We start from the raw sequence: 20,392 nt of genomic DNA on the forward strand, positions 1-20,392 counted from the left end.
GTGTTTGATTTCGCGATGTGCCAATGGATTTAATTAGATCTTCAAGTATGAATCACTGGAATGTATGACCCCTGCCCCATCATGAGTAGATTGTAGGCTCTATTTCTGCTTATGGTCATGGCTTACACATTGTGCCGCTGCATGCGACTGCACACGCATTGTAACACACACATACATACATACACACACACACACACACACACACACACACACACACACACACGGCTCATGCATATGTTGTTACTATCAAACTGTTCTGTTACCATAGACCGTTCAGATGCTGCTCAGTACCTGCTGTCGCTGGATCAGCCGGCGTTTGCCGGTGTGGAGAGCTCAGACGGACAGAAAGCCTTGACTTCCATGATTGTCAAAATGCCGGAAGTGGTACGTTTGGACGTTAGTAATACTAACTGTTATGTGTATGAGAAGTCAGTGCACTGAAACCTATGCTGCTTAACACCTGCGTCATAGTGCACAGAATGCTGGTCTTTGAAGGAAAGTGGTCTTTATTCACAGGTGGTCTTTATTCACAGGGGGTCTCTCTATATTGGTGGTCTCTGAACAGAGGTCTGGATGTATGTTCAAGTATGGCATGCGGTGGTCCTGAAATGATCACAGTTTTTCCTTATTGGCTTAGCGGGGATGACACCGATCAGCTCGGCAGCTTAGCGATCATGACTCCCAACAATCTGCTCTTTCCGTTATGCCTTTAGTAGTAAAGCTTGCATGAGCACTTAGGTGAGTGGCCCCTCAACACATGTAGCCTCATAGGCCTTTTTTTAAAGATATATTAGACTGGCAGATACTGTCCGGGGTTTTTTAACGGTACATATCGTAGGTCAGTTGTTCTGTAGAGCTGTTTGTCTTTGCAAAACAACTTTAAACAAGCCCTGCCTATTTCCGTATTGACGAAGCAAAAAGTTAATGATATGGAGCTAACAAGATTTTGTGCCAAAACCGGGTCCCCCCCCCCCCCCCCCCTCCCGGCGCTCTCCTTTCCCTTTCATACTTACTACTATTGGAGGAGGCGTTATGCATACGTTCAGCTTCACACAACACCAGTGTCTTATGTGGGATGGCAGGCTGCAGTGCTTTTCACCTGCTATCCGATTCAAAGCAGCTATTCTGCTTTACAGCATTGTTCCTCAAGATTCTGAGCTTTCTGTTTTTCTCTTTATCATAATCCTGAATGGCACAAGTGAAGTAGGCATCCCCGCTTACATCGCGATAGTGCTTACTTCAAGTATAATAATAATATCCGATTCAAAACATGTTGTGTTCCTTCAGGCGTCGAAGGCGCTTGAGCAACTGCATTCCACATCCGCTAGTCAGCGAGCACAGCTCTTCTGGATCAACTACATCGAACAAACACCAGGTAAGACATTGGGCACTTTAAGGACTGAACACTGGTGACTGGGATTCAGCTGATCACATACAGGGGCATATCCAGAGGGTGGGGGGGGGGGGGTCCAGTTTAGCCAAAACTGAATGGCTGATACACGTACATGCATATGGTTTCCAGTAGTACTTTTGGGAAATTCAGGGGGTTCCGCGGAACTCCAGAACCTCCTCCCCCCCCCTCCCTTTGGACCCACCCCTGACTCATTAGTTTGAGGGAGATGCAAACAGGAAAAGTCTGAAGAAAATCTTTACTGTCACCACCAGGACTATAACCAGGGACCCTCGCTTTTAAGGCCAGCGGTGCTCTACCACCAAGCCACGGTGTATAGTCAGACCTCGCTTATCCGGTCCTCTTTTATCTGTATCCCTCGCCATCCGAAAGAAAATCATTGGTTACCGATTTACAGCATATGCCATGCATACATACAGTATGTGTGTTTGATTATCCAGTTCCCTCGCCTATCCGGGTATTTTTTTGTGGAAAACCGTGATGTGTGCGGGTATGCAAGGTCTGACTGTATTCGTTATCCAACAGCGGATCACTGTTTCTGCTTGTATATGATCGTCTCAGTTGTTACTTGTTAGTAGTGGTAAGGTGAATGTTTTAATACCTTTCCATTGTTTCCAATTATCTATGACTGACTCAAGTATAATGCCCTTGAATTCCGGGTTTATATGCTCTGCCACCTAGTCATATTACCTACTAGTATACGTATCATGCGTATAGTCACTATAGTGTGTTCTCTTGACGTTGTGTCGTGTCTGTGTATGCTACAGTATCAAGTGGTGAGCAGGCCGATGGCATCACTGAGAACGATGGGCCACAGGGCAGAGCGCTGACACCGGTATGTCTGTGCGGCAACGGCTTTGCATTTCATGAATTTTTGCGAGCGCGCAAAAATAAGTTAAACACAGAAGGCGCATGCGGCGTGCCGGACACTTCACAGTTTGCTTCCTGCTCAGATTTGCATGGCTGACTGGTGACTCTCTTCAAAGATTTCACAGTTGCTCTCTCTTTCACCATGCCACGAGGTGAAATCAATGCTACAGGGTAGGTGAGAGAGTTTGAGAAAGAGGGGATCATAGAGTGTGTGTGCAACATCTATTAATTTATAGATGTTGCACATTTTGTTGAAGCCTACAGAACACAATACAATGTAAAAATATAAATAAATGAGACAAAGGCACTCCAGCACTCCTAGATTCATTTTCTGACCAGGAATGCTGTTTCACACAATGGACAGTTTACTAGTTATTTAAGTTTCTTGCCGCTTGTTTCAAATGTACATGTACAGCTGGAAGTCATCGTGCAATGCCGACATTACAGCCTCCTGACAAGCCCTGTTGTGCTTCGCTCTCTCAAGCTGAAGTGGAATCAGTTTGGCAAGCGTGGAGCGCTCCTTCAAACGTTTGTCTACATGTTGTCAGTGTTGGTAAGATGGAGGACCGATGGAAACAAAATTGTTTCTTTCCTCGTAGGCTCATCTCCATTACTAAGTTAGTACTTTGCTGTTTGGTTGACAGCATACTTTACTCTAGCCTTGGAGTGATAAGTCTCTGGTTGCATGCATAAACCATGATTCAGCGGAGAATACTATGCTCTCGCTCAAACTTGGCATCTGCATTCAGCAGCTCATGTTGCTGATCCTCTGAAACAGTACTCGTACACTAGATCACTGTGTGTGTGACTGTGTGGGTGGGTGTGGGTGGGTGTGGTGGGTGGGTGTGAGTGTGGGTGTGTGTGTGGGGGGGGGGGGGTACGTGTGCGTGCGTGTGTGTGTGAGTGTGTGTGTATGTATGTGGTGTGTGTGCGTGTACGTGTGTGTGTATGTATGTGGTGTGTGTGTGCGTGTGTGTGTGTGTGTGTGTGTGCGTGTGTTACATGTGTGTGTGTGTGTGTGTGTGTGTGTGTGTGTGTGTGTCTGTGTGTGTGTGTGTGTGCTCTTTCTCTCTCTCTGCTGCCCCTCCGGGCCCACGTGACCCTAGTGGTAGTGGCTCTACAGGACAGGTGTGTGTGTGTACAGTATATGAAGCAAAGGCATGCTCATATGCACCAGTATACAGTATACTAGTACATGGCGTGCACATGACTGTATGGCCATGGTGACATGGAATGGGAGATCAGCAGGTTGACTGCTCTACTCTGCTGTACAGGTGTGGACAGTGGTCTCTGTGGCATATGACTGGGAAACACGATACCTGTATCCCCCCTCCCACCGCTGGAGGATAGCATTCGAGGTGAGAGCAGCATCAAGATCATTGTGATGTGGCCTTGCATGCTGCGATTGAGTGTATGACAATGCGGTCAAGCAGACTGAAACATTGTAACTTGTGGAGTTGCGCAAGTGGACCCATGCTGTACTAACCCATGCGTTCTGTGTGTGTGTGTGTGTGTGTGTGTGTGTGTGTGTGTGTGTGTGTGTGTGTGTGTGTGTGTGTGTGTGTGTGTGTGTGTCTGTCTGTCTGTCTGTCTGTCTCTCTATGCAATAACACTCTCTTTGCAATTGAGTTGGCATGGGAGTAGCAGCTGGTCTGGCTGGTCATATCAGGCTCTGGCTGCACAGCAACTTGTTAGTCAACCAGACAAGTTTCAGTAACAAAGAGGGCAGGCTCAGGGGATGCGAGAAGTTTCCATACCCTGCACTGTGTTTTCTTCACCGTCTTTTCTTGGCCGGAGCAGTTCAACAAGGACTGCGCTGCACGACTTTGATAACGTGCTCGTGTACTGTGTGCATATCACTGTGTACATGCCACTGTGTACATGCCACTGTGTGCACAGGTGGCAGCAGTACTGTTCCTGCTCTATGACTGTGCCAGTGAAGTGGTGGAGTACATCAAGTCCCTGAAACAGCACGAGGTAAGGGTCACACGGCCTGGTGGTGTATACTAGTGTTGTGCCGGCTAGGTGTGTATCTCCTCACAACATAATTCCAACTCTCCCCTGTTTCCAGAGCGTGGCAGTAACCTACCAACCTATCCAGTTGTCAAAAAAACAACACGCCAATCAGTCTATCCAGTTGCCATGTTCACCAGGTGCTATCATGCATGCACTTTTGGACATCGCACTGTGTGAGACCCATGCTGTCCTTAGCAGGGACTTCATGATGTGCACTCTGTGGAGACTGGGCTGATAAGAGGTGATTCCCATCAACAAGCGGTGCTAGTTTCTGGCGTCCACTTTGTTTTGCACAACATATTGTGGATTATAGTGAGACAATACTCGGAGGTGCGATTTCTACTACCTTTTAAGAACACTATGGCCTGCATTCACACGATCTGCTGCCAGAAATCCCCTTTGTCACATCCAGGAAATTGCATGTTGTAACAGTACAGCTCAGTAGCTATAGTGCCTTTTCAGTTCTACCGAAAATCATTCAAGGCATAATGTTATAGTACAACCTGGCTGTGCTGGTCCGAATGTTCGGTTTCCAGCGCTTTTCTTGATAAAAGAGGATGGGATATGCGAGGTCTGACTGTACATGTATAAGACCACCTGTCTTTAAGGGACCACCTGTCTTTAACCCTTTCACCACTGTCGACGTATATATACGTCATGACGTGTGCACCTGCCCCACTGACGACGTATATATACGTCCTCAGTGTAGAGAGTCTACGTCGCGTTTGTACTGATGCCTCAACATCAGTGGGGCCTGGAACTGTTCCTCAGTGGGCTGAAGGACCTGATCGACGTGTACGCAGCGTATGTGGCCAGTCTGCACAGCAGAACAGCCGCGAGCATTGAGTTTGAAGTGCGCATTTTGGCATATCGTTCAAATAAATTGTTTTGCTGAAAGTTCGTTTTCGTCATCTTGCCCTGCTGTTTCTCGGCAAGGTAAGTAGCTCAACTACTCTGTGACGATGGAAGGAGTCCTGTGAAGCAGTGTGAGGCGGGTAATGACTCTGAGAATGATTCTGGAGACAGCGAAATTGTGTCGGAGTCGTTTTCTGAGGATTACGAATTTGCTCAGCTATTCAAAAGATCGCAGCTGACTCGGACGCAGGGGATGCTGGAGACCAAAGAGATTTGGAAAGCGATGCTGAAGTCTCTGACACCTAGGCATGGTGTTCTGAGTAGGAGCTGTCTGTCGTGAGCCCGTTTGCTGAAGTTCCTCAAGTAAACTGCGATCAAATTTGAAGGTCAGATTTTTGAAAATATTTGAATTTGAAGTCAAGTGTACTGGTCAGACATGCATGCAGATCACAATAGAGATGTGCATACATGTAAGTATTGTATGTTGAGTACAGAGCCAGGCACCTACAGGATGGAGATTGTTATCTAATATGAATCCAGAATAATCCAGAATAGTCAACAATTGTGCAATTTTGAACCACTATCAGAAATTGCGCAGCCGATTGTTTCTTGAATTTTCATGCGTACGTACACCGGTGCGCAGTATGCACTCGGCTGTTTAGGAAATGCTTCAAACTATTTTCATAGCTGGATTGTCTTGCCAATGAGTGTCTAAATCAGAGAATGAGCAGTATTGCATTCTCCATCAATATGACTTTACCTGCGCTGTGTACGTACGTACGTACGTACGTACGCGTGCGGCCAGAGATGAATCACCCTGGGATGCGCCGAGCACAGTGAGTCAACCGCTGCCACTGCACCGGCTGCTATTATAGCTGATGCAGTTGCTATGGTTGCTACTCCAGTCACTCGGCATCCTCACTGTCCATCATATGGTTTTGTCTTGAAGTAGGTAGGGCTGCTGGAGGATTCAAACTTTACGAGGCGCCCAAGAAAAAGAAAGACCCATTCTGGATCGCGCAGTCGCATATGATGCAAGCGCCGTATAAAACGAGTCGCTGTACTCTAGTCTAGGTTGCCGTAGAACACCAGGAGCATGTTATATGACATTTCTCCATTCTGAAGTCAACACTGACCAGTTATAGCACTGCTTGCCATTGCTTGTCTGATCTTTGTCGTCAATTGCCTAAATTGAATGAATTTTGAGGAAAAATCGCCAAAAGTCGCATATCTAAATATGGTGTTATGAGTCTCGTACAATGAAATCCTGCAAAATTTCTTCGGATTCACAGTGCATATGTCCATACCCAACATCTCCAATCAATTTTGGACCAGAATATGCATTCTCAAAAATTGCCATTTTTGGCCCAGTGGGAGGTGATTTTCCAGTCAGGGCTGAAAGGGTTAAGGGACCACCTGTCTTTAAGGGACCACCTGTCTTTAAGGGACCACCTGTCTTTAAGGGACCACCTGTCTTTAAGGGACCACCTGTCTTTAAGGGACCACCTGTCTTTAAGGGACCACCTGTCTTTAAGGGACCACCTGTCTTTAAGGGACCACCTGTCTTTAAGGGACCACCTGTCTTTAAGGGACCACCTGTCTTTAAGGGACCACCTGTCTTTAAGGGACCACCTGTCTTTAAGGGACCACCTGTTTAGGGGACCACCTGTTTAGGGGACCACCTGTTTAGGGGACCACCTGTCTTTAGGGGACCACCTGTCTTTAGGGGACCACCTGTCTTTAGGGGACCACCTGTCTTTGGAGACCGATCATCTCGGACCCAGACCTTGTTTCAATAATTATGTTGTCTGAGGATTTTAATATACGTGTAGAGTGTAGACCTCTGTAGGGAGACCACCTGCCTAGAGAGGCCAGTTTTCTGTGCACCATGCCAGCCGGAGTGATTCCAAAACATCGGTACATGTCTGCGTTGACTTTACCGTCTGTGTTATAATTGTATTGGCTGTGTTGTTGGTATCTTACAGCAATGGGCTGAATGGCGACTGTCTTCACTAAACCGGGACCTGACGAGCTGTCATCCGGCCTATCCAGACGTGAGCGGAAACAGTTACGAAATGTCTGTATTGCCTATGAATCCTGGTATATCTTATGTTCTACCACTGATATTGGTGGTGTGCAGGGGACGTGCTGTTCGCTTCCTATCTACTGCATGCAGACGTGCTGGTTCGATTGTGTATGTGCGTGCAATCACAAATCTGTGTCTGTGTGTGTATGTGTGATGATGATCCATGGTGCAGGAGGCAGAGTATATCAAACAAGAGATCAAGGAAGTCAGCGATTCTAGCCCGGCATACTTTGAAGATATGTGGTAGGTGAAAGGTGATGGCAGTGTACATTATTCACAATCTTCAGCAGATACCAATATTGTCATGTTCTGCTTGTGGACACAACTGAGTACGTCAAAGCCTCGTGTTGACTTGCTGGCTGGGCAATGATGACACGTGTTAAGCAGAGTTCAAAATTGCACTATTAGCATGACAAGGAGCATAAACTGTCAGTGTGTACACAACGTCTGTTCTGTGTCGCGTAGGAACGCACTGGATTGGCTCTGCTACTTCCTGATGTTTGCCTCCGTCATCTCGCGCGTCGTAGACATCACTCAACATTCCCGCACCATAGCCCGAGTACATGCAGCGTAAGTACATGTGTGTGTAGTGAGTCTGTGCTGCAACTCAGCCTGCAAGCCTATATTGCATATCGGAGCTTCGAGCTTCAATTATAACAGTGTGTAACAGTGCTTCACAGCACAATGTGCCATTGCTTGTGAAATGGGACATCGCAAGTCTGTGCTGTAAGTCTGTGCAGAGGACACGTGTAGTAAGTCTCATGCAGCTGTGCTGCGACATTTAACACGACTTGCAGTACAATAAAACCTCTTGGATACGGACACACTGTAGATCAGACATATCCCATATTTGGGGATCAGGCTGTGAGTCATTGTCATGTGTCAGGACTTTAGAAGTCATTACAACCTGATTAGGAACATTTTGGAAAGGGAGGAGAATAAACTTGTTGCCTATATACCCGTATAGGGTGCCCAGTCTTGAGAGGTGTCCAGTCTTGAGAGGTGTCCAGTCTTGAGAGGTGTCCAGTCTTGAGAGGTGTCCAGTCTTGAGAGGTGTCCAGTCTTGAGAGGTGTCCAGTCTTGAGAGGTGTCCGCTTCTGCAGGTTTAAAACTGTGCATATGTGCACACACACACACACACACACACACACACACACACACACACACACACACACACACACACACACACACACACACACACACACACACACACACACACACACACACACACACACACACACACACACAGGTACCGTGCTTCATTGCAAACGTATCTAATTCTGGACATGTGAAAGAATATCTGTGTTCTCCACCAGCGCATCAATCCTACATCAGGTCAGTTGGTCTGAGGGTCACAAGTTCCACCCGATTTCCATCATTCTTGTCCTACTCTATGTCCTCTCTCCAGATTGATGACAGCAACGATAATGTTGCTCTGGGTACGCACACTCAAGTATCTACGTGCTTTCAGAAAACTAGGTAGGTTCTGGAACTCATTGCATGTCAATGGGGGTTTGAAAGTGACAGCGATACCGATTGATTCCTGTATTGATGAGAGTTGATCGTATTGCCAGATGATATCCATTTACCAATGATGTATGTGTGTGTATATGTGTGTGCATATGTGTGTGTGTGTGTGTGTACGTGTGTATGCGTGTACGTGTGTGTGTATGTGTGTGCTGTGATCTCCCTGCCCAGGCCCATTTGTTGTTATGGTGACTCGCATCATGCGTGACGTGGTGAAGTTCTCGTTTCTGTACCTCATCATCTTTATACCCTATGGTAATTGAAACCCAGTACCACACTCAGTACAATACGCTGTACACGTGTACATGACCTATTTACAGGTCTACTCTCGATATAACAACTCTCACTTGTACGTAAACCTCGCTAGTACGTAAAAAAATCTAATCCCCCGCCGACACAGCATCACTCCCATACAAATTTTGTTCTGCACAACGTAATTCTACATAACGTAAACCTCGACATAACGCACCTGCAGCGCAGTCCCAGATGTGCCCACTCTCGATATAACGTAGATTCACATGCGTGATACTTTAGTGTTGTTACGACTGGGACGAACTTTTCTCCTCTGGCGCTGTCATGAGACGACGATCTACGAGACTACTGACACCGAGACAAGACAAGGGAACGTATTTTGAAGACGTCAGGAAAAGTGAGGCGGTGGACGCGAAATTGGTGCCCGTGTGGGATACAACCAGTCCAGAACGAAAAGGGAGACAAAGACGGCAGACGATCAAATACGACGGAGACAAGACGGCAACCGGTCCGACGAACGGAGACAAGACTGCAACCGGTCCGACGAACGGAGACAAGACGAGAAAATGCGTGTACGAGGGGGACAAGACGAGAAAGAGTGCATACGGAGGGGACAGAAGACGGTGCAGTCGCATGTACAGAGCATTCAAAGACAGCGCAACAGCGTTTACCACGGGGCAGCAGCATGTACGACACAGAGACACAAACGCAACAGCACATACGACAAAGACTCAAAGAGCTACACGCGCAGCCACATGTGCAACAAAAAGCTACAAGCGCAGCCACAAAACAACAGAAGCGCTAGCGCCTGCGCGCGAGCCGGTCACTCATTTGTTTTCCTTGCAATTGCAAGCTTGTTGTGAACTGTTCCGCCATGTCGAAGCAACGAGTATCGATCAGTTTGAAGGAGAAAATAAAAATTATCGATGATCATGAAAGAAGGAAGTTGTCAGTCCGTGACATTTCGAGGGCGACTGGAAAACCTACCAGCACAATTTACACCATCTTGAAGAACAAGGATTCTTGTCGGAAAAGTTGGGAAACCGGTCAACGCTCCGGCAAGGTGAAGCGGATTGCTCATTCCAAGTGGCCTCAGCTGGACGACGCCCTGTTCCAGTGGGTTGTAAAGGCAAGGACAGCCGGAGTTGATGTTTTCGACGACACCATCCGAACCAAAGCCAGAGAGTTCGCCGAGCATTTCGGAATATCTGATGAAGAGTTTTCCGCCAGCAGCGGATTCTGCGATAAGTTCAAGAAGCGCCATCAGCTATCGCTAAGAACGAAGGCTGGAGAAGGTGAACACGCGGCTCGTTCCGATGATATTCACGACTGGCAAGACCAGGTTCTTCCTGGCTTATTCGAGGGATATGCGCCGAAGGATGTCTTCAACGCCGATGAGTCGGCACTCTTCTACCGACTCCTACCGCACAAGACGCTAGCGTTTCGTGGCGAGAAGTGTAGAGGAGGTAAGAAGAAGAAGGAACGGGTTTCATTGCTCTTTGCCTGTAATCTCGATGGCAGTGACAAGCTCACTCCGCTCATGATCGGGCATTATGCTAAGCCTCGCTGCTTCAAGAATGTCCAATCGTTGCCTGTTACGTATAAGTCCAACAGAAACGCTTGGATGACTGGCGAGCTCTTCAAAGAATGGCTGCTCTCCGTCAACGCAGACATGGCTCGACAGAAACGCAACATCATCATGTTCATGGACAACTGCTCGGCTCATGTTGCTGGTGTGCGGGACTTGACATTGTCCAACATGAAGGTAGCATTCCTACCACCCAACTCCACAAGCGTCACTCAGCCACTTGATCAGGGCATTATACGCAGCTTCAAGGCCCAGTATCGCCGCAGAGTCATCCAGAAGCTGATTGCAGCATTCGACTCGAATAAGCTGGACTTGGCAAACCCTGGTGGCTTCTTCGACCTGAAGGATGCTGCTCTGCTGACAGCTGCGTCGTGGGAAGCTGTTGCGGCAAAGACGATCAGCAATTGTTGGAGGCATGCACGCTTTCAACCACAGATTGCTGAGGGTGCTAGACCAGTGGAGGATGAGTTGGACCTCACTGAATCCGAACTGTCTGCGTTGTGGAGTGACGCTACGGAGAAGCTGCAGATCGACACCACCACCACTGTGAGTGATTTCGTCTGTGCCGACGATGAAGCTGCCACGGAGGAGGAGGTAACTGTGGAGAGCATTGTGGCAGATGTAGCAGCCAAGCCAGCAGAGAATGAACAAAGTGATGATAGTGATGAGGAATTACCTTCTGTCCCACCACCAACCTTCGCGGAAGCGTATGGTAGCCTCTCTACTCTGACAGCCTTCATCATGAATTCACGATCGGTTCCTCCTGCCATTCAAAAGAGTCTGGCTAACATTGATGACTTCCTTCTGACTGCAGCCACTGCCAAGAAGCAGAAGAACATCACCGACTTCTTCAAGCCGCAACGTGCTGAGGTTCAAGCTCAGTTTGTTGAAGCTGCATCCAGCAGCAGCACCCACCACCACAACCATGACAGCAGCACTGAGTCAATGGCTGAGGACAATGAGGTTGAAATCGTTAGTGATGCAACCAGCAGCAGCAGCGGCAGCAGCAGCAGCGGCAGCAGCAGCAAGGCTGGCAACAGAAGCAGCACTGAGTCAATGGTTGAGGACAGTGAGGTTGAAATCGTCAGTGATGCAACCAGCAGCAGCGGCAGCAGCAGCAAGGCTGGCAACAGAAGCAGCACTGAGTCAATGGCTGACGGCAGTGGAGTTGAAACCATTCAAGTGACAGATGCAATCAGCACCAGCAGCGGCAGCAGCGACAACAACTGCAGCAGTAGCGAGTCCGGGTCCGATTCCGGGTGTTCCAGATCTGCTTGTTTTGCTTGCCCTCTTGTGAGTGAGCAACTCATTCTGCGTCAGTGCCGCAATTGTTCGCGCCACTATCACCATATGTGTCAGAGTAAAGATGAAGATGGAAAGCTGTGCAATTCTTGTTTTTTGGAACTTGCTTGAGAACTGTTTTCATTCGTGGCTTTATGTACAGTGCGCTGTGCATGTTACGACAGCACCGTGGCTGTAGTGTCGTGTTGTCTTTTTAAGATGTGGCCGCTGACTGCTTTGCTGCCTTTACTTCTGTTGTGAACATAATTCTGTTGATTGCATCCATGTTCTTTCTTTTGTAGTGTCTTATTAAAACCTTGATTGATCACGGTGGTCGCTTACTGCTTTCCTACCGGTTTAATCCTATTGTGCATTATACTAGTACAGTATTCTGCAGCATTGATGGTATCTGATGTCGATGGTGGTACAGTGTTTGCATGGGTGAACCCGCCTTGAAATACCCTTCATTTTGAGGTACATATTGTATTTTACACACGGGTTTCTACATAAGATAACTCTCGATATAACATAATTTCCGCGTGGTCCCAGAGATTACGTTATATGGAGAGTAGACCTGTACTAGTCACTTGACTGACGGCTGCAGAGACTCACACCTTGAGAATCACTTTTACACTTGTATGACATTGTGTAAACAAGAACATACCGGTAGAACATACCGGTAGAACATACCGGTAGAACATACCGGTAGAACATACCGGTAGAACATACCGGTAGAACATACCGGTAGAACATACCGGTAGAACATACCGGTAGAACATACCGGTAGAACATACCGGTAGAACATACCGGTAGATACATGGAGCTTCACTGATGATGTAGCTTGCATGTTGACCAGACTTTCATTCTTGTCCTGTGTCCCACCCAGCCTGCGGGTTCTGGATTTTCTTTGGCAATAGGACGGTAGAGACGGTTGCCGCCACCAACACGACAGCCGCTACAACTGTGTCTGGTTTTGCCGACGAATCCGAGCTCCTCTTCCAGCTGTTCATGGCATCCATTGGCAATGAATACTTCGTCAGCGTGAGTCCTGCTCTCATCAGCACGCCGTGTGTTGCTAGTGTGTTTCTTCACAATCACAGTCACGTTGATATGATTGGTACCGTGGATAGTACAGCACTTGGGTAGAGATCGGCATCTTGTCTGCTGACTAGTGGTAGTGAAAGGGTCGCTTGTGTGCCAAGGTGGAGGACGCGCTGTGGATGTTGCTGTGCCGAATCGTCCATGTGGCGGCGCCTTCAGAATGCTGTTCATCACACTATGTCCTTGCAGCCATGCAACTATGATGCTGTCCTGTTTAAAATATATGTACCCATACTTCCAGTGTATGTGGGTAATGTATGCGGGTAATGGTGTGGGTAATGGTGTGGGTAATGTATGCGGGTAATGGTGTGGGTAATGGTGTGGGTAATGGTGTGGGTAATGTATGCGGGTAATGGTGTGGGAGTACAATGTACTGAGTACATGTCTGTATGTCTTGTTGTGCACTATAGAATATTGTGAAGATCGATTCTGTTGTAGCTCGGCTTCTTGTTGGCACTTTCCTGGCCCTGACGTCACTCGTGCTACTCAATCTGCTGATCGCACTGATGTCGGACACTTTTCAGCGGTAAGCCACGGCACTAGAGAGGAGTGCATGTTGTGGGTTTCTAAACGTGACACATGTGTGTGCCGACTTTCTCTCCACCCCACTCCCTCCCCTCCTGTCTCTCCTATTCCTCCTCCATGCATATGTCTCTCCGTCTTGTCCGTCTTGTCTGTCTGTCTGTCTGTCTGTCTCTCTTTCTTTCTGTCTGTCTGTCTGTCTCTCTGTCTCTCTTTCTTTCTTTCTCTCTCTTTCTCTCCCCCCCCCCTCTCTCTCTCTCTCTCTCTCTCTCTCTCTCTTTTCACCTCTGGATTTCGATAGACGCCGCAGTATAGACATTTGCTCTCTTGTTGTTGTTGTTCAGTGTCCATGACAATGTTGCACAGAATGCACTTATGCAACAGGTGAGTAAGACCATCCAGCCATGTACTACACTCCCACCATGCTATGATCGTGCACGGCACGGCATGCACACACACTGCACTCGCTAGCATGCTATGATCACACACACTGCATTCGCTAGCATGCTATGATCACACACACACTGCATTCGCTAGCATGCTATGATCACACACACTGCATTCGCTAGCATGCTATGATCACACACACTGCATTCGCTAGCATGCTATGATCACACACACTGCATTCGCTAGCATGCTATGATCACACACACTGCACTAGCTAGCATGCTATGATCACACACTGCACTAGCTAGCATGCTGTCTCGGCACGGTGCAACCAGTATGATATCCAATATGGCGGTGGATCCATGCGCACACTAATTCGCTACTCTATACATGTATGAACTGGTACATTTAGCTGCCAGTACTTGTACCATTGTACATGTACTTGCATTAGTGACTCTGCACACGTACAACCTTCTTTTCTGACTCTTGAGGTACCATTTCTGAAGTATCTTGCCCTCAGTCAATGAACGAAGAACAGGAAATGCTTTGTAGAACCCCTTTCATCCAAGGCTGCACCGTGTGCAACACTGCGATACACCGTGTGCGACACTGCGATACACCGTGTGCAACACTGCGATGCACCGTGTGCAACACTGCGATACACCGTGTGCAACACTGCGATACACCGTGTGCAACACTGCGATACACCGTGTGCAACACTGCCATACACCGTGTGCAACACTGCGATACACCGTGTGCAACACTGCGATACACCGTGTGCAACACTGCGATGCACCGTGTGCAACACTGCGATGCACCGTGGGCAACACTGCGATACACCGTGTGCAACACTGCGATGCACCGTGTGCAACACTGCGATACACCGTGTGCAACACTGCGATGATCACGTGGCTGGCAGCATCCACTTGGTACCCATAATCAGACGCAGCCGCTCAGTACTGCTTTCAAGTGAGTAGCTTTGCGAGTTGATCTGCTTGTATTAGATAGTGCGTAGCAATGCAAGTATGTGTCAATGGATTGTTTGTGTCTTGGTGCCCACTACAATCTCCTTGCCCTGTGTACAGGCAGCAACGGTAATATCAATGGAAAGAAAGCTGTCGGAAGGGGACCGCAATAAATTGCGAAACCACATAGCCAGTAAATGTTCACCAGAAGTGAGTATCATACGCTTGTGCTGTTAAATTGTACTTGAAGTATATATCCAGTCAATGAGGTCACTCTGCGCAGCAGCGTTCACAGTTTCTCTTTTTTCTTTTTCTTTTTAAAATTTTCCTTTTTACAATGATCACAGCTCACAGGCAAAGACAAAAAATTGCATAGTGGGAGCATAGTGATGGTGAGGCTTTTTGCCCTCAGCCGACCCAAGGTCTCAACGTCATGGGGACATAGAACGCACCAAAAAGAACGAAGAAAAAAATGACAGGAGATCTCTGTCATATCCTCTCTCTCTTTCTTTCTCGCTCTTCCTGGTTTATCTAGCCCACTTCTCGGCCTCCTATTCACTCCCCGCGGCACCGGCCCACATACTGCTGCCACAACCCGGGGCCAAGCTACAGCTGCGCTTGTCTTGCCTGCCTGCCACTCCCGGTATGGTTTCCATTCCATTGCGTATCTTGGTGCCGACAGGTGGAATGCGCTGCCTCCATCTTGTCGCCTGGCCGGGTCGCCTGCGTTGTTTCGCGCTCACACAAAGTCTCATTTAGGGTTCCCAGTAAAAAGGCAACATTGCCTGTTAGGAAATCCCTAACAAAATAAGAAATAATAATAATAATATTAACTGGTTTGAGGGAAAGAGACAAATGGGAAAATAATATAATGAAAATAATAATAATAATAATAATAATCTTCACTAGTTTGAAGGAAAGAGACAAACGGGAAAAGTCTGAAGAAAAAATTGACTGTCACCACCAGGACTCGAACCAGGGACCCTCGCTTGTAGCTAGCGATGCTCTAACCACTGAGCTATGGTGTAGTCGTCATCCCAGCAGAGACTGTTCAACATTTTCTTCAGACTTCGTAACTCACAATAATAATAATAATAAGGCCAAAACAAATAATGACCTTGTTTCCGGTCGCCCGACCGGGCCACTTTTCCCCAAATTCTGAAACTTTTTTTGGTCCCAAATGTATACAAACGGTGGCAATGCCATGTGTGCAAGTGCACTCAACGAGTCATAACTCCGTCAAATCTCAATCGAATTCCACAATCGAAACACCTATAAGATAGCAGAGATTCTCAGCTGTCGGCTCGAAAACCTATGGGGTCGATACGAGCTAGAATAACGGAGCTGGAAGGACTCGAACTGTTTGCTTGATTTCTCAGGATGTACGAAAACAGGAATACACCACATGCTGTACAAGAACAGTGAGTCAGTCAACTTTGATATTGATCCTTGCCATGATATATGTACAATGTACATGTGAAGGTGCTCTTGTCCATCAATACCACAACGATTGAGGAACCAAAAAAAGTATTCAAAAAAAGTTTCATTCCGGCCGACCGAGTCTCCTTTTTGAGGGGTTGCCGACCGGAAACAAGCCTATTTTTTGTTTTGGCCTAATAATAATAATAATAATTCCTCATACAGCCACTGATAGTGATAGAACATAGTGTGTGTGCATGGTTAGCTGCTCGCCAGTGTGTTATCCTGTCCTGTCAGGATGGCCGAGCGGTCTAAGGCGCCAGACTCAAGGTCCTGTCGACCTTCTGCAGTCAATGCAGATTGGAGCCTTCTGGTCCACGTATGTGGGCGTGGGTTCGAATCCCACTTCTGACACATCTTTTTTTTATTGCCTTGAAAAATTGATGAATGAAACATACACGTACATGTAGTAGTAGCAAGAGTACATAACCCCCCAGAGTGTGCAACTCCACTATGGGTGCTGTCCCGACAGAATTTCAAGTTGACGTCATTTTGATGATGCAATGCGCACTGTACACGGATTATCAGACGAATCCGGAACCTGTGGTTGACCGAAGCCGATCGATCCTGTACAAATTATTGGAAAGAAAAACGTGTGATGCGTTGACACCCGTACACATGTTGTAAATCACTGGTGCAAGGAGCATTGCATCATAAATAATGACGTCAACTTGAAATTCTGTCGGGACAGCAGGGTATGTGGGAGTTGCACACTCTGGGGGGTTATGTACTCTTGGTAGTAGTATAAATGTTTTGTTGTAGTACCGGTATGCTTTATTTATTAGTCTGCTCCGGTCTTGATTGACTCTTGTTCTCATTGCAATGTTTTGTGCTATTCTGTCATGCACTTCTACACTGTACAGCGTCTGTACTATGACGATGATGCTGGGGAGCAAGAAGACTTGAACAAGATTGCTAGACAAACATATGTGAGTACATTGTACCATGTAGCGGCAGTGCATGTACACGTACATGTACTTACTGTGGTACAGGTATTGCTAGTGAGCAGCACGTAGCAGCAGCAACGTTTACTGGTGCTAGATAAAATCCAACTCCGAGAAGCTTGCCGGAAAGCTGTGATCCTGTGGCTGGATTTCACCTGGCAGCACTCACACATGCACTTACTGGCGGTAGATTAAACCCAACCCCTGGAAGCTTGCAAAGCTGTGATCCTGGGTCGGCTGAATTTCACCTGGTACCACTCACCCGGTACACATAATTGTTAGTTGTTACTGGCCCTGTACATGGACTGTTGTTACTGGCCCGGTACACGGGCTGTTGTTACTGGCCCTGTACATGGGCTGTTGTTACTGGCCCTGTCTGTACATGGGCTGTTGTTACTGGCCCTGTACATGGGCTGTTGTTAGTTACTTTGTTAGTACATTGAACACATGTACATATGCTACTGTCACTGTAAAGCAGATCAACAGGTTCCTATCAAAGCCATCAGTGCCACCTGTACTGGTATGTAATACAGTGGAAGCTGCGGCAAACTGGTAGAAATCTATTTAACCCCCACGGCTTGTGGCCGCCTCCAACTGCTCAGTTCACTGAGCCAGGGAGCAGCAGGTGCACATCACAGTTCACTTCATACTTCACACATCGGTTGTGCAGGAAATGTAATGAGTTTGTCTATGAAAACAGAAATTTCAAGTGCACTGACATGTCCTAGCTAATGATTACACGATACACATGTCAACAGACGCATTGGAATCATCGGAAATTTCTTTCAGGGTTGTTTTCACGCACGCCACCTCCTACCCAGCACCTTGCAATACAGGAAGTGTCTGAAGTTAGCTGTTGATTTGTCGGCCATTGCTATTGATGTAAATGCATGGTTGCGTAGGACGAAGTCATCGAACTAAAAGACATCGTAACCGAAAGCCTGGAAGACACAACTGAAGAGACGAGTATCCGCGAAGAGCTCGCGGCATTGCGACAGCAGATCCAGGACCTTCATGCCAAGCTAGACCGTGTGTCCCTGGAGCCGTCGGATGACGTCCTAGCTGCGGAGGTTATGACCTCGACGGCCAAGCGACGACGGCAGCAGCAACAGCCGGGAACAGCGGCCGCAGCGTCCCACCAAGCGGGTAGAATACACTTGCCACCGCTGCGCAAGAAAATAATCAAGTGAGTACTCACTACCTTGTCGTGACATGTATGCTAGGCACACCGTCTTGAAGGTTATTAGGGCCGAGTCGGGTAGCATTTTCTTCGGGTAGTTTTCCACGGGCACCCGATCGGGTAATGTTTCCATGGTAACTCTACAATGCACCCCTTCCCTCACGCACTGGGTAGACGAGCGCAGTATTACATGAATTTGTACACGTGCACTGTACATGTGTTGCGAGCTAAGCTCGGCTTTAATAGTCAGTCCTGGTTTTACAGGTCCTCTGTGACATGTGATCACATTTATCATGATCGGAATGGATCAAGAATGCAGTTTGGTTAGGTGCTGCTAAATACTGCACAGAAACATGAACACTGTCAAGCAGACTAGAACTTCGTGAAGTTCAGTACGGTGACACGGTGACTAAGCAACACACACACACACACACACACACACACACACACACACACACACACACACACACACACACACACACACACACACACACACACACACACACACACACACACACACACACACACACACACACACACACACACACACACACACACACACACACACACACACACACACACACACACACACACACACACACACACACACACACACGCACTCGCACCACCATCACACTACTTTTGGTTACAACAAGGGGCGGTGGTCAGATATCACACATAGTTTTCTCAATTTTCTGCGACATAACAACTGCGACATAACAAGTCAACAATCCTATATGACACTGACTGCCTAGCAGCGATTGTTAAAATTTGAAGCTAGTGGGTAATAAAAACTATATAAACTGAGAGGTCGAGAGGCCTATAGAAAGCGGATAAGAGGGAAATACGAGGTTTAAAAAGGTGTGTGGAGAAAAAGGAGTGAGACAACCGCCGTAATTGAGTGCTTTTGGTTTGTCAATGTTCCAATGCAGATAACGCAGGATGGTCAGCGGATGGACAGCACAAGATGGAGAATGAATAATGAATGACAAGTGTGAACAGATTTTATCATCAGGAAACTATGATCTGGTGCTTTTTCAAACACTTTTTGTACAGACAACTGGCACACTAGGTATTCGGAAGTTATGTACAGCAGCCAGCATATATTACACAGAGCAAAAACGATCTTTTTTATGATTGCACACGCAAAGGATCTAGTAATCATGCACCTACATTTCAGCAGTAGAGGATTGATCTTGTATCTAATCCATCCACCTACATTTCAGCAGCAGAGGAGTAATCTTGCATCTATTACAGGCGCTGCGGGCCTACAACAGCAGCAGCGGCAGTGTTCCGGTGCGATGGCAGTGCCTCGAGCTGCTCTTGGAGCTGCGCAACACAACGCTGCAGGGAGATATTTGTAGCTGTTACATGCACAACACACGCACACACCAACATCAAAGGGAAACCAAAACTTGTGTTCTTGGAACTGGATATGATTATTCTTGCATGACGACAACAGTGTGTGTGGCATTTGTAATATTGCACTTGGCAAGAAAAGATTGTGGTGAAGTGGTGTGTGTATCTTGAGTAGGGATTCTTGAGGCTTGGGTTCTCTCAGTGTGCATGAGGACTTGGATTGGAAAGACAAATGCAATGAGAGAAAGAGGGGGGGGGGGGGGGGGGGGGTGCCAGTGTCTGCTCTTGGATCTGAATCCAGCTGGGCCGGGTGCATGTATACCTGGCACAACCGGATTGGAAGCAGGTACATGCACAGCTATACCTGTAAGTCCTAATAAGGATCTCCGCAGAGTGCCCAATGCCTAGAGCGTTTTCCGTATGAATAAGGACCTGACGAATGTTCCAGTTAGTCTAAAGTAACAAGTTTCATGCAAAAAGCTATTCGCTGCCACACGATTGCTTCTCGCATGAAACTGTTTGCAGTACAAGTACAGTTGTGGCAAGTGAAATCCAACACTTGGCATAAG

At 47.4% G+C, this 20,392-nt stretch overlaps 2 protein-coding genes and 1 non-coding gene across 4 annotated transcripts in view; 2 read left to right on the top strand and 1 right to left on the bottom strand.

Moving 5' to 3' along the window:
- LOC135814790 (transient receptor potential cation channel subfamily A member 1-like) overlaps window positions 1-19,976 on the top strand; it is a 24,106-nt gene extending 4,130 nt beyond the window's left edge. Inside the window, exons 5-22 of the mRNA XM_065327963.1 lie at window positions 269-384; window positions 1,288-1,375; window positions 2,179-2,246; window positions 2,697-2,834; window positions 3,556-3,639; window positions 4,181-4,258; window positions 7,138-7,206; window positions 7,411-7,481; window positions 7,704-7,808; window positions 8,647-8,717; window positions 8,937-9,020; window positions 12,773-12,927; window positions 13,398-13,513; window positions 13,854-13,893; window positions 14,982-15,071; window positions 17,204-17,269; window positions 18,187-18,470; window positions 19,397-19,976. Coding sequence (XP_065184035.1) covers window positions 269-384; window positions 1,288-1,375; window positions 2,179-2,246; window positions 2,697-2,834; window positions 3,556-3,639; window positions 4,181-4,258; window positions 7,138-7,206; window positions 7,411-7,481; window positions 7,704-7,808; window positions 8,647-8,717; window positions 8,937-9,020; window positions 12,773-12,927; window positions 13,398-13,513; window positions 13,854-13,893; window positions 14,982-15,071; window positions 17,204-17,269; window positions 18,187-18,470; window positions 19,397-19,400 — 1,727 coding nt within the window. The 3' untranslated portion in view covers window positions 19,401-19,976. The remainder of the gene's footprint in view (window positions 1-268; window positions 385-1,287; window positions 1,376-2,178; window positions 2,247-2,696; window positions 2,835-3,555; window positions 3,640-4,180; window positions 4,259-7,137; window positions 7,207-7,410; window positions 7,482-7,703; window positions 7,809-8,646; window positions 8,718-8,936; window positions 9,021-12,772; window positions 12,928-13,397; window positions 13,514-13,853; window positions 13,894-14,981; window positions 15,072-17,203; window positions 17,270-18,186; window positions 18,471-19,396) is intronic.
- Trnal-caa (transfer RNA leucine (anticodon CAA)) lies at window positions 16,573-16,694 on the top strand. Its single transcript has 2 exons — window positions 16,573-16,610; window positions 16,649-16,694. It is a non-coding gene; the product is annotated as a tRNA-Leu (tRNA).
- LOC135814789 (protein HIRA-like) overlaps window positions 19,130-20,392 on the bottom strand; it is a 36,979-nt gene continuing 35,716 nt past the window's right edge. The window contains exons 33-34 of one of the 2 annotated variants that reach the window (XM_065327962.1): window positions 19,680-19,828; window positions 19,130-19,633 (exon numbers count right to left, since the gene is read on the bottom strand). In XM_065327962.1, the coding sequence (XP_065184034.1) occupies window positions 19,716-19,828 (113 nt within the window). In that variant the 3' untranslated portion in view covers window positions 19,130-19,633; window positions 19,680-19,715. Of the gene's footprint in view, window positions 19,829-20,392 lie in introns of both variants that reach the window. The other variant, XM_065327961.1, reaches the window with a different exon arrangement.

This window comes from Sycon ciliatum, chromosome 4 (assembly GCF_964019385.1).
Source record: "Sycon ciliatum chromosome 4, ocSycCili1.1, whole genome shotgun sequence".
Taxonomy (NCBI): Eukaryota; Metazoa; Porifera; class Calcarea; order Leucosolenida; family Sycettidae; genus Sycon; species Sycon ciliatum.